Source organism: Galeopterus variegatus, unplaced genomic scaffold (assembly GCF_000696425.1).
Source record: "Galeopterus variegatus unplaced genomic scaffold, G_variegatus-3.0.2 Scaffold393, whole genome shotgun sequence".
Taxonomy (NCBI): Eukaryota; Metazoa; Chordata; class Mammalia; order Dermoptera; family Cynocephalidae; genus Galeopterus; species Galeopterus variegatus.
In genome coordinates, this window is record NW_007726504.1 from 360,330 (window position 1) to 373,009 (window position 12,680).

The window sequence follows — 12,680 nt, forward strand, 5'->3', positions numbered from 1 at the left end:
GGGGGGGGGGGGGGGGGGGGGGGGGGGGGGGGGGGGGGGGGGGGTCCTGGGGGGGGGGGGTTATCCAGCTCCTGTCTTCACATTGAGGGCTCTGTCCACTCACAAATTCTTCGGGTCGTGTCTGCCTCAGTGATTCTGATAAATTGTCTCATTCTGAGTACTATGTCCATTGCCAGATTTCCTATTAATATGATTAGGAGTCTATGCTTTTAAATGTCTACTCCTGTTTTAGTGGAATTATTTTAATTGTGTATTTTTGGATATTCCAAAATTCTCTAGGTGAAATGCTATAAGAGATTATGCACAGCTCAGCTGAACTAGGAAGCAGGTGACTGTAGGGGAATGGAGAGTTGCTTGTGGGGGCCCGCGCCCCTCATGGCCCTTTGGTCTCTTGCTTCTAGGCCTCATGTCCGCTGTCTACCCTCCAGCCTCAGCTCCAGAGCTGCTGCTTCCAGGAAGCCCTCTCTGATGAAACTTGGTTAGATCTTTTTCCTGTGTGCTCTGGACAGCCCAGGGGTATCTGCTTCATCCCTCACTACATTAAAAAGAAGGTATCTGTTTGCTAATCACTCCTGGGAGGCAGGTGCTGTTGCTCCCAGCCAGTACCCTGCCCCTGATACCTCCTAGAACCTCAATAGCTGATGCTAGAACTGCTGAACTCAGTCCTATGAGATAAGCCCTCCTAGGAGTAAATGCACAGAATTGTATTTTGCTAAAGGAGCCATTTGAAACAGTGCACCTATTTTTTGGATATCCAAACTCACCACTCTCTCTCTTCCCCAGATGTTTCAAACCCCAAATCCAAAGTGGTTGGGCCACTCCTCCAACCCCAGTTGCAAGCTGGGCACATAGGTGTTCTAGACAGTTATGGTTCCTTCCCTTGTCCTGCAGCATCTGATGTGCGCTGGCCTCTGGTGCCTGGTAGAAGGAGATACATCCTGCAAGACCAAGCTGGACCCTCCCTTGGATGGCACCGAGTGTGGGGCAGACAAGGTAACCCCTGGGCTCCCACTGCCCCCCAGCAGGCAGCCCTACATCTCCTGGGCACTAGGCAACTCTCCTTCTCAGAGGCAGTCTGCACTCTGTGCTCAGGAGCCCCTGAAACATCCCCTGGGCACAGTAGAAATGCCCACGGAGCCCACTCCAGGCTTGAAGGGGTGCTAAATCACCTCACTCCTTTTTCTCATATAAGATATAAGAATCATTTACTTAATATTTTTTTAGATTAACTCCTTTTGTCATATGAGTGAATTTGCTTAAAAGGAAAACTTTCTATCAGTACACTTTAAGTGGGAAAACAGCACCACTTGTCACACAGAAGGCTATTATAAAATGTATTTGGTGAGAACAATGTTATCCAATTCTAGCTAGAGCCTAAGAGAGTGAGACTGATCCTCAAGAATGGTAGTGGTGGGTCAGTGTTAGAAAGGAGAGGTGTTCAGGACCCACAGCCACAGACACCTTCTCCTTTGTGTTATTGCAAGGACTGAGAGAGAGTTGGAAAGGAAGTAATGTTTCACTTTGCTGATGTTATTAGGGATCCCTAAATCACATCTCATGCCCCAGAGTATGTGCCATACACTTGGGAAATTCTGTTTTAGGGGATTGGCTTTCTCTTATCCTCAGAAAGAACTGAGGTCCACTCGTGTGGGGCGGGCTGTGTCACCTCTAAGCACAAACCCACCTCTGAAGTTCAGATCCTCAGAACCAGGAGGTTCTGTCTTCCAGAGAGAAATGCTCACATATAGCAACATTTACTGAAGCTCACATTTCTTCATGGGCCATGTGGATTAATCCTTTTTCTGGGAATTTAGAAAATCCCAACAGAGCACATTCCACATGGAAGTTTAGGGCAAAATCTAAACCCCAGAGGGATATAGGTATCAGGTTGAGTAAGCAAGGAATGTCACTAAACTTAGCAAACACCTCAAATAGTCCACTTCTGTGTCAATTTTGAAAGATCGATTTTTTGGTGGCATGGCGTTCTTGGGCACCAGGGAAATGGCTGTCCTGTGGGTGGCGGGCGAGCGGCTTTGCTGACCTGCTGTGTTTCAGTGGTGCCGCGCGGGGGAGTGTGTCGGCAAGACGCCCATCCCGGAGCACGTGGACGGAGACTGGAGCCCCTGGGGCACCTGGAGCATGTGCAGCCGAACGTGTGGGACGGGAGCCCGCTTCCGGCAGAGGAAATGTGACAACCCCCCGTAAGTGTCCCCTGCCCAGGCATTCCCCAGGGTGCCTCGAGCAGGGCTTCCCAACTGCAGCTGTCATGCAGGGTCTGCCTCCTGCTGAGATTTAGAGAAGGAAAATGAAATCACCCAGGGTCTGCGTGCAGGGCCTTGTGTGTGCCAGGGGCCGACCCGGCTTCAGTCGCATGCTGTGAGAGGACATAGACACCGCCCAGTCCTGTCCTATGGTGGGCAGGCCCCTTTCTTCCTCATGTGCACCCTGGTAGAAAGGTTTCCCAAGACAGCTGGATGACAGCCCCTCTCACTTGTTTCATGGTTTACTTAGTCAAAGGTCATTTGGGGGAAGCCTGTAGACGTTCAGGAAAGAGAGGCCCAACTAGAAATTGGCTGTTAGCTGATTTGGGAGCAGCCTGGCTTAATGGGTCACGAAGTATCTATGGGGTCGGCTGTCTTGTTCATCCAGATATTTTTCATGAGTCCTCTTGGAGCTATTCGGCAGAAAACATTTTTTGGTTTTCTTTCCTCTTTGGTTTCTTTTTGACTATGATGACCCCATAACCCTTCTTGTTCCCCTCTTTGTACATTTGCTCCAGAAAACTCAGGGATAGACTTCTGTGCTCAGTTATAGCAATTCCTTCACCACAGGTTCTCTCTTCTCCTCTCCAAGTTTCCCATTTTCTAATATTTGTGTTAACGCTCTGTTTTATGTCTCGGGTCTCTGCCGCATCATATCCATTTTGAAAATGGGCAAGTTGTAAACCCTGACTGAAAAGAAATGCTTGCTACTTACACTTAAGTCCTGTTGATGAATAATTAGCAAATGCCTCTTGCATTTAAAAACCCTGATGTCCAGGCTGTACCCCAGACCAATTAGTCACGAACCCTGAGGGTGGGACCCAGGAACTGGATGTTTTAAATCTCCCCAGGTGACTCCAGTGGCCAGCTAAGGTTGGGAACCTCCAGATTCTAGGAAAATTTCTGCTCACAGTTTAGTCAGTGGCAAGAACACCTCTTTTTCCAGTAGTGCTTTTAGAACTGGCGTCATGTATTATTGTCATGTTAAAACTTTTCCCTCCAGCACCCAGCAGAGTGCCTGGCACATAGTAGGTGTTTCACCTGTTAGAGATGACTTCTTAATGAAAAGCATAGATGGGTAGATGATTGGAAACCCTTGGTTTCTCCAGACACTTCAAACTGGACCCTTTCTAAACTCTCCTCCCACCCCCTGTCTCCATTCCCAGTAAACAGCACTGCTGTACCCTGCACCGCTCCAGTCCAGGCCCCGGAATCTGCGTGCCATCCTCTCATGCCCGTCCCTCCTCCTCCATGTCTGATTGTGATAAGGACAGCGAATGCAGCAGACCCCTGCCGTGTGCCAGGTTCCCTTGGGCATTTATGTAGTAAATCATTTTTATGTAGCCCTGTGGGAAAAGTGTTCTTTCATCCCCATTGAACAGATAAAAACTGAGTCAGAGAGAAGTTAGGTAACTTGCCCAAGTCCACACTGCTAGGTGGTAGGCCGGGTTTGGAACCCAGTTCTAGAAACCAGAAATCCTAAATCAAGGCGCCAGAAGGGTGGGTTCCTTCATGGCACTCTGAAGGAGAATGTGTCCCTTGCCTCTCTGCTAGCTTCTGGGGGTTGACAGCAGTCTTGGCCCTCCTTGGCTTGTAGGGGCATCACTTCAGTCTCTGCCTCCATTTTTAAGTGTTTTTTCTGTGCGTCTCCTCACCATTTCTTCTCCTAGAAGGACACTTGTCATTGGATTTAGGGCCCACCCCAATCCAGGATGACCTCATCTCAAGATCCTTAACTTAATTATATCTGCTAAGACCCTTTTTCCAAATAAGGCCACATTCCCAGGTTCCAGGTGACATATGTTTGGATGGGCAAAGGGGCAACCATTCAACCTGCTCCAGCCCTGAAGCCTCCTTTCCATTCTTTAGCCACAACGTTCCAACCCCAGGACCTTCATTGATGCTCTTTTCCCTCTACCTGACCTGCCTCTGCCCCTCTTCGGGTTTCAATGCAAATGTCTTCTCCATCCCTGACCCCCTGCTTAAAGTGAGGTGCTGCCTCACTCTCCTACGGAACCCCTTTTAATAAAGGCTATCATGTCCTTGCTCACTTGTTTTTACTTTGTCCTCCCCACTGGCCTTCAAGCTCCACGAGCATCTGGGATGGGCCACACCTGTTTGGGCGCTTTCCTCCCCTCCCTGCCTACAGCAGTGCAGCCACTCCGAAAAATGTGCTGACTGCCTTCCCACCCAGCACATGCTTGCCCAAGAAAAGCAACCGTTCTGCAATGCAGTGCCCCAAAACACATCCCTGGTACCATTTTTCCCTCTAAGACACAAAGGTTGTTATCAATTATTAGGCCAAAAAAGCAGATCACCAAGTAGGTCTCCTTTCCTTGGATCCCCTCACCCCACTGAGACCCAGATGCTAGGAACAGCCACGTGAGGACCATCTGTCGCCCATGCCTGCCCTTCTCCAGCGAGGCTGGAGCACATGGCCAGGGGTGTTCAGCATTGTCTCAAGAACAAGCTTCAACACGTAGCCCAGCCTCACTTGTCCTGACTGAGAGAAACAATATGTTTTTGCTCCCACAATATTTACGCCTTTGTAGCCTGTCCGATCTTTCTCAGTGACAGTGTAGCTCGATTTCCTGTCCTGAACAGAAACGGCATGCTCTTTTCTCCTTTGTCATTTTCTACAAAGTTTCTCACCTTCATGGAACCAGCCCAGGTGGATGGGAAGAGACGGGGCAGGCTGTGGGCAGGGAATGAACAGCAGTCTCGGCTGCTTCCCGAGGAGGTGCAGGATGCTGACGGTATTTCACAAAGTCCAGCTTGCTTTTGCAGAATGGCTCGATGTGGTGATTGTTACACAACACAGCTGATCGAGGCCTCAGAGCCAAGCTCTGACCAAAACAACGTCCTCTCCTTGTCTCACTCCTTAAATCACCAGGCTCGCTGCCTTGAGATTTCACAAGGATGTCCACATCTCACTGCTATGTACGTCTCGGGCTTGGAATGCTCCCACGGCCCTCGCCCCGCCCCCTTCTCTCTATATTTCTGGCTGCGTTCCCCATCTTCTGCAGCTGGTTTATTCACTGTCCAAAAATATTGGCAACAGTCCTTGCCCTTTTTTTCTCTAGTCTTGGTCTTCACAGCTATTGGAATTTTTATTTTCTGCCAGTTGACATTGAGGCCCTCAGGAACGTTTGTGCTTTTAAACCAGCTTCCTAGCTCATGCTTTCCTGCCATAATTTGTGTCACTGCAGGAGTTACACCTAGACTACAGGGTAGAAAATTTATCTCTAATTTGAATCCCGGCACTCCATTGAAGGCTTGGGTGTTGGGAAGGGCTAGGGAGGAAGAAGGGGAGAAGGTTCAGACATGCTCGTGTGAAAAGTCAGCTCCGTCCCCATGGGTGCAGGATAGGAAGGCAAGTGGACTGCAGAACTGGGGTGTGGCAGGGTAACTGCACAGCATGGCCCCACAAGCACCAGAAAGGGAAAGGGAAGCTGCTGGCCTGCTGTGATCTGTGGGAGGATGGGTGGAATGAGGTTATATGCCTGTAATTGGTTTTTGCTTCCACAGTGAAACCCCATATATGTGCTTTTTAATGCGCCAGTGACCTGGCCTTCACATGGGTAGTTTTTAAAAACCCAAGTCTTCTACATTTAAGCATAAATTACATGTGTTCCTTGGATACCTTTCAGAATAGGCCTTAAAACTAGGACATTCACGACCCTGAAGGAGCATGAGCAGCCTGGCCCCACTTCTGGAACCCTACAGTATTGCCCTCCCAGCTGGTCGGAGCTCATAGAGCTGGGGAGGCTGGGGCTGACGCTCTCTGCTGGACTGGTGGTGTCTCTGGGTGCTAAGCGGGTTTGTACTGCTCTTGTGACTTTATCTTCTGATCCATCTTCATTTAATAGAGTGAAATACAAAATAGAGGAATTGCCATTCAGCGGGCATCCTCCTCTTCCAGCCTGCCTCGATTCTGCACGCCTACCCACTCCCCAGCAGGGGCAGACCTGCCGCTGCATGACCTTGTCCTTCTCAGCACACCTTTGCTGCTGCTGCATCTGCCTGAGGCACTGCACACCCCGCCCCAGAAGGGGTTTGAGGAGGATTTGGGGTGGAGCTCACCTTTCTCTGCACACCTTCAGTTTCTCACCAAAGCCTGTCTACCTTATTCTTTTCCTTGGTTTTAAACCTATTTATGAAGGTGGAAAAGCCCATCTCCCTGCACAGTGTTGCTTATCAGGGGCGAGCACGTGTTGGGGCACACATGCCAGGTGCATGGCCACGCAGTGGGAGGGGAGCCGCCGGCTTCTAGTGCACATGTGTGACCATGTGACAGCTCACCAGCTCTGCAGAGTGGCCCTGCCTTTTTCACTGCCATGAGCCGTGGTCAGGTTCCACCTGCTCCACAGCCTTGCTGACACATGATGTTATCAGTCTCCTCCCTTGGGCCATTCTGGTGGGTGCATGGCAGTATCTTGTTGAGGTTTTAACTTGTACTTCATCAGTAGTGAGGCTGAGCATCTGTTTATGTCCTCATTTGCCATTTGGAGATCCTTCTCTTGTGAAGTGCCAGTTCAGGCCCTTTGGTTTATATCTAGGCTTGTACTTTATTCATGTTTAGAAAGTCCTAGAAATTGGCAGTTGATATTAGAGGTGCATCTTTAAACACCACCACATCCACATGATGGTGTCAGTGAGACAGCCTGTGCTTTCTGGCCTCTCAATGGCCAAGGGGCAGCCCTGTCCCCGAAGCAGGGCTCCTGTTCTGCTGCCCCCAGGAGCTCTTGTGCACTGTGTTTCTTATCTCTACCTCTTCCTCACCAGCCAAGCAGATTTAACTTTTCAGAGCTTCAGTTTCCTCGACGCAGTCAGGAGCCCTTTTGATTCCTTGTGCAGACTTAATGAGATGATTTTGAATGGTTTGCAAAGCATGGTTCCTCCCAGAGGCCTCGCAGAGCCTGGAGCCAGTGCCTTCTAGCACTCATGTGAAAGGCTGAGTGAAGGACACAGACCTTCCTTGAGCTCTCAGAAAGGGATGACTCGACTGTGCCATGAATTCTACGATTTTAATTGTCCTTCATTTTGGCCATATCAAGCTTGGTTGCTGTTATTTTAGTCTTTGTAGATGTGTTTTGTTTTTTTATCCAGCCCTCTGCTCCTCAGACATTGCGAGTGTCACCTCTCCACTTGTACCATGCAGATTTAGCCTCTCCTGGCCCCAGTGCAGCATCTCCTAAAGCCCCTGTGTCTACACAACTCACACTGGCAAAGTTGGTCCCCTCCTTAGACTCTTCCCACAGAACTTCTGTCAGGAAGCCATTTATGGAGCTCTCTGCCAGACACACCTCCCCTGCAAAGATTCTCCTCTGTCTTCTCTGTGCCATGGGTGGTGACTCTGTTGTCTCCAGATCTGTGTCCATGCAGGAGGCCTTCACGATGGCACGGTCACTCTAGCTGACCTGTATTATAGAGATAGTAGTGAATAGTGAGGGACCACATGCAGTCCTGCCACATATCAATACTGGGATTATTTGGATAGTGAATCTGGCTGCTGGTGGATTGTTTCTCCCGTTTCCTCATGTTATTCAAAATAGTGACTCAAAGAAAACTGAAAACCAATCAGTTCTTTTTGGTCATATTTTTTTGAACAGGGAAAGTTTAATGAAAATCATTAGCTATAACAGGGATTAGAGTAATGGGGAATTAGCTACTAAGAGGCAAAACAAACTCTAAAGAATACAGGAAAAGCAGATCCAGGAGCAGCCAGTGTCCTCAGGTCTGAGGCAGAATACCCAGGAATGAACACATCTGGATGAGGCCAACCCCACCACACCACCAGCGCTGAAATTCCTTGGACCTTTTTGGAGAGAGTACTACTAGGGCCTGCTGGATGAGAGAGTTTTGTGGAGGTCCTGTGCTGGTAGATATCTCAAGGAAAGGTATCCATGGGAGAGACTGCATTTCAAATCAGGATGGGAATCTGCCCAAAGTGTTGGTGTGCTTGGAACCGGCCCTCTGGGGTGCAGGAGGATGCTGCCAACAGGGAGGTGGCATGTGTCACAGGCCACTACAGGAGCATGCTAAGAGAAATCCCATACTAGGACCAGGGATAAAAAAGCCTGTTCCTCCTCCAGTGTCTGTATAGTACCTTGTACTTACAAGGTTTAGCACCATGCCTGCTTGACTGGAGATCTTTAATTCTCCATATGGCTTCAAATTATATCTGGTATTCTTTCATTTGAACTCAGAGGATTCTCTTTGGCATTTCTTGTAATACAGGTCTAGTTGTAGCAAACTTTCTCAATTTTTGTTTATCTGGGAATGTCTTAATTTCCTCATTTTTGAAGGACAGTTTTGCAGATATAGAATTCTTGGCTGACAGTTTTGTTCTTTGAGCACTTTTAATATATGAGGGGTCTTCAAAAATCTTTTATTTGGGGCCGGCCTGCTGGCGCACTGGAGAGTGCGCTGTCTGGGAGCGTGGCGGCACTCTCACCGAGGGTTCGGATCCCATGTGGAGACCGGTTCCCGCTCACTGGCTGAGCGTGGTGCGGGCGCAACACCGAGGGTTGCGATCCCGTTGCTGGTCCCTGGTGCGGGCGCGACACTGAGGGTTGCAATCCCGTTACCGGTCAGTAAAAAAGACAAAAAGGAAAAAAAAAATCTTTTATTTGATTTTCCACTAACTTTTTGAAGTACCATCATATCAGCCCACTAACTTTTGGCTTCTAAGGTTTCTGGTGAGATCAGCTGATAATCTTATTGAAGATCCCTTGTATGAGACAAGTCATTTCTTTCCTGGTGCTTTCAAGAGTCTCTCTTTGTCTTTGATAATTTAATTATAATATGTCTGAATGCAGGTCCCTGTATGTTTATCCTACTTGGAGTTTGTTGAGCTTCTTGGATTTGTAGACTCATGTCTTTATTCACATTTAGGAATTTTTCAGCCACTATTTCTTCAAATACTCTCCCTACCCCTTTCTCTCTCTTTTTCTTTCTGGGGTTCCATAATATGTACATCAGTCCCCTTGATGGTGTCCCACTGGTCCTCAGTGTTTGCTTTTCCTTTTTTTTTGCTTCTCAGACTTGATGATTTTAATTGTCCTGTGTTCCAGTTTGCTGATTCATTCTTCTGTCTGCCAAAATCTACTTTGAACTCATCTGGTGGATTTTTCATTTCAGTTATTTTACTTTTCACTCCAAAATTAATTTATTTCCTTTTTATAATTTCTGTCTTGTTATTTTCATTTAGATCATACATCATCTTCCTGTCTTTGTCTATGTCTTCCTTTATCTCTTAGGCATCTTTGTAACAGTTGTCTTAAAGTCTTTGTCTAGTAAGTCCAACATCTGGGTTTCCTCAGGGAAAGGTTCTGCCTGTATATTTTGTTCCTTTGAATGAAGCACACATTACTGTTTCTTTGTGTGCTTTGTGATATTTTTGTTGAAAATTAGATATTTGAATCTTATAAAGCGGTAACTCTGGAAACAGATACTCCCGTTTCCCCAGGGTTTGCAATTTGTTTTGTTTTGGTTTGGGTTTTTGTGGTTCAGTGGTATCTTTGTGTCTGGGAACAACCTGAAGTCAAAGCTTAATGTCTTCTCAGATCTTTTCTGAGCCTGCATCTTTTCCTGGTCATAGCTAGTGGCTTTCTAAATTCTCCTGGATATTGCAGTTACTTTTAAATGACTTAGTCCTTAAATGTCTGGCTCCTAAAAGTGGAAAAAGGAGAAAAAAAGTGCTGCTCCTTGAAATTTCCTGGAAGCCACTTCAACTGGTGGGGGTTGCAACAACATTGGCCAGCCTCTGTGTCTGCACCTCAGTGATCAAAAGCAGCAATCAACAGTCAATACACAGAACCTGGATATTTGTAGGATAAGGTCCTTATTGCCCACCCTGGCTCCAGCAAGCTGCTTCAGAAGCATGGGCATGACTGCCTGCTATGGGGCAGGGGGTGGAAGACAGATAGTTGCTGCTACCACACTAAAGAATGAAACTGACAGGGCTGGCCAGTTAGTTCAGCTGGTTAGAGTGCAGCCTTGCAACACCAAAGTCAAGGGTTCGGTTCCCTGTACTGGCCAGCCACCAAAAATAAAATAAAATAAGAATGAAACTGACCAAAACTAACTTCAATTTACCAGCCAAGTTTTCCCCTGGAAGCTGGAAGCTTTCAAATAGGCTTCAGAGTTTCAAAATAGTTACTTCAGACAGTTTTTGCCAGTATAATTGTTTTCTAGGTGGAGAGATGGATTCCTGGTGCTTCTTACTCTGCAATCTTCCCTGACATCACTGTCTCTCTTGGTCATTTTAAGACAAGCTCTGATAATAAATATCAATTCAGTTTAACTACAGCTTTTTGAAGACTATCCTATGTAAGGGTATCCTCTCTTCTGGAGGCTGCAAAGGAATCGGAGGAAGACAGGAACCCAGCTCATCATGTCGCAAGGTTGATGGTAAACAGCATAGCAGAAACCCAAACAAGATGAGGAAAGGCTCAGGAAGGAAAGGAAAAAAGGCTTTAGTGTGGAGGTGGCCTCAAGGATGGGCAGGGGTTAGGGGGTGGGAGGTGGGGATGATGGGGCAGTGAGCCAGCAAGAAGGCTGAAAGGAAACTTGCCTATGGGAGAAGGTTTGGACAGGGAGAAGAAACAGGATGAACAGAGATCTGTAGGGAGAGACGCTGAAGCACATGTGGGATCCTATGGGCTGCCACCGCCACATCTCCCAGATCCAGGAGTTCTCCTATGTCACATCTTGTCTCCTCTCTGCCTACCCCATCCAGTATAAAGGTAGTTGGTGTATATGGGTCAGTCAGATACAAATTGGGAGAAATCAATTGGTGGAAGTGGATGAAACTGAAGGCAAAGTGAAGCTCAATGACCATTCAGGAAGTTAATTACATGCCACGTACAAGTCACAGCCCACACCTTAAGGTATACAGGAAACCTAGCTTCCTTTATTCTTCTAGAAACCAACCTAATCTGTACTTTCGAACTCCATCCCAGTCCCTGCTGGGTTCCTAATCACTTCAGTTTTTGCCCCACTTTCCCTGAGTCTGTGTCCAAGTTTTATGAAGATGCGTCAGGTCCTGTGACATCTGGGGTATTCATTTCCTAGGGCCCCATAACAGCACCACAGATTGGGTGGCTTAACCAACAGAAATGTTTTGTCTCACAGTTCTGGAGGCTGGAAGGGCAAGGGCAAGATGCTGGCACGGTTGGTTCCTCCTGATGGCTGTGAGGGAGAATCTGTTCCGTGCCTCTCTCCTAGCTTCTGGTGGCTTGCTGACAGTGTTTGGCATTCCTTTGGGTATAGAAGCATCATCCCGGTCTCTGCTCTCATCTTCTTATGGTGTTCTCCCTGTGTGTGTATATCTCCAGGTATCCTCTTTTTTTTTAAGATACCAGTCATATTGGATTAGGGGCTCACCCTGCTCTAGTATGACCTCATTTTAACTAATTACATCTGCAATGGCCCTATTTCCAAATAAGGTCACATTCTGAGGTGCTGGGGGTTAGGACATGAAGTGGGGACAATTCAGTTTGTAACATCTTGACATTCAGGATCTGTTACATCACTCATCTCTTCTCTGGTCCCAGTGATGGCAGCTCACCTGTTGCCTTGGAGACATCTCTCCTGTTGACCCATGTGGCTCTGCAGGGGCAGCCTCTCTCTGCTCCTGCACACTGGGCTTTGTGGCACATTAAGAACCCATTCATTCTGCTTGCACCAATGCCTGGGCTCGGGTTCTTGGGGAGGCTGTTGGAGGTACCATCTACTCAAACACGCTGTACGATCATTTCTCTGAGATCCAGCTGCCTTCCTCGTGTTCCAGGCAGAAAACAGAACACTGGGGTCCTCTGTTCTCATATGCCATGAAAATTCTAGAGGTTTAGCCATTTCCTAACTTGGGCCTAATGTAGAGACCAGGACTCAGGGCCCCTCTATGTGACCCCAGTGTATAATCTCCCCAGGCCTCCTCCACTCCCAGGGGAGGGAATTGTTTTCTGGTGTGTATGAGGCAGACAGAGCAGTATGAAGGGAGCCTTTCCTTCTACTCAGGATGTTTTCTCCAAGGTGTTCGTGTAATCCAGGAGCTGGCAGACTATGGTCCATGGACCAACGCTGGCTCCCCACCTGGTTTTTTTTTTTTTTTTTTTTTTTTTTTTTTTTTTTTTTTTGTAGTTAGACTAGCTAAGGGTTTGTTATTTATTTTTTCTAAAATCCAATCATATTATTATTCTTTCTATGGTTTTCCTGTTTATTATTTGATTTATTTCTGTTCTGAGTTTTATTTTCTTTTCTCTTCTAATTTTGGGTTTAGTTTGCTAATTTTGAGTTTATTTTTCTGGTTCCTTGAGGCATAATGTTAAACAATCTATTTGATATCCTTATTCTTTTTTTTTTCCTTTTTGTCTTTTTTTGTGACCAGTAACGGGATCGCAACCCTTGGTGTCG

General features: G+C 47.2%; 1 protein-coding gene across 1 annotated transcript in view; it reads left to right on the top strand.

The window, feature by feature from the left end:
• ADAMTS17 (ADAM metallopeptidase with thrombospondin type 1 motif, 17) overlaps positions 1-12,680 on the top strand; it is a 313,263-nt gene that overhangs the window by 188,431 nt on the left and 112,152 nt on the right. Inside the window, exons 11-12 of the mRNA XM_008568277.1 lie at positions 892-993; positions 2,056-2,201. Coding sequence (XP_008566499.1) covers positions 892-993; positions 2,056-2,201 — 248 coding nt within the window. The remainder of the gene's footprint in view (positions 1-891; positions 994-2,055; positions 2,202-12,680) is intronic.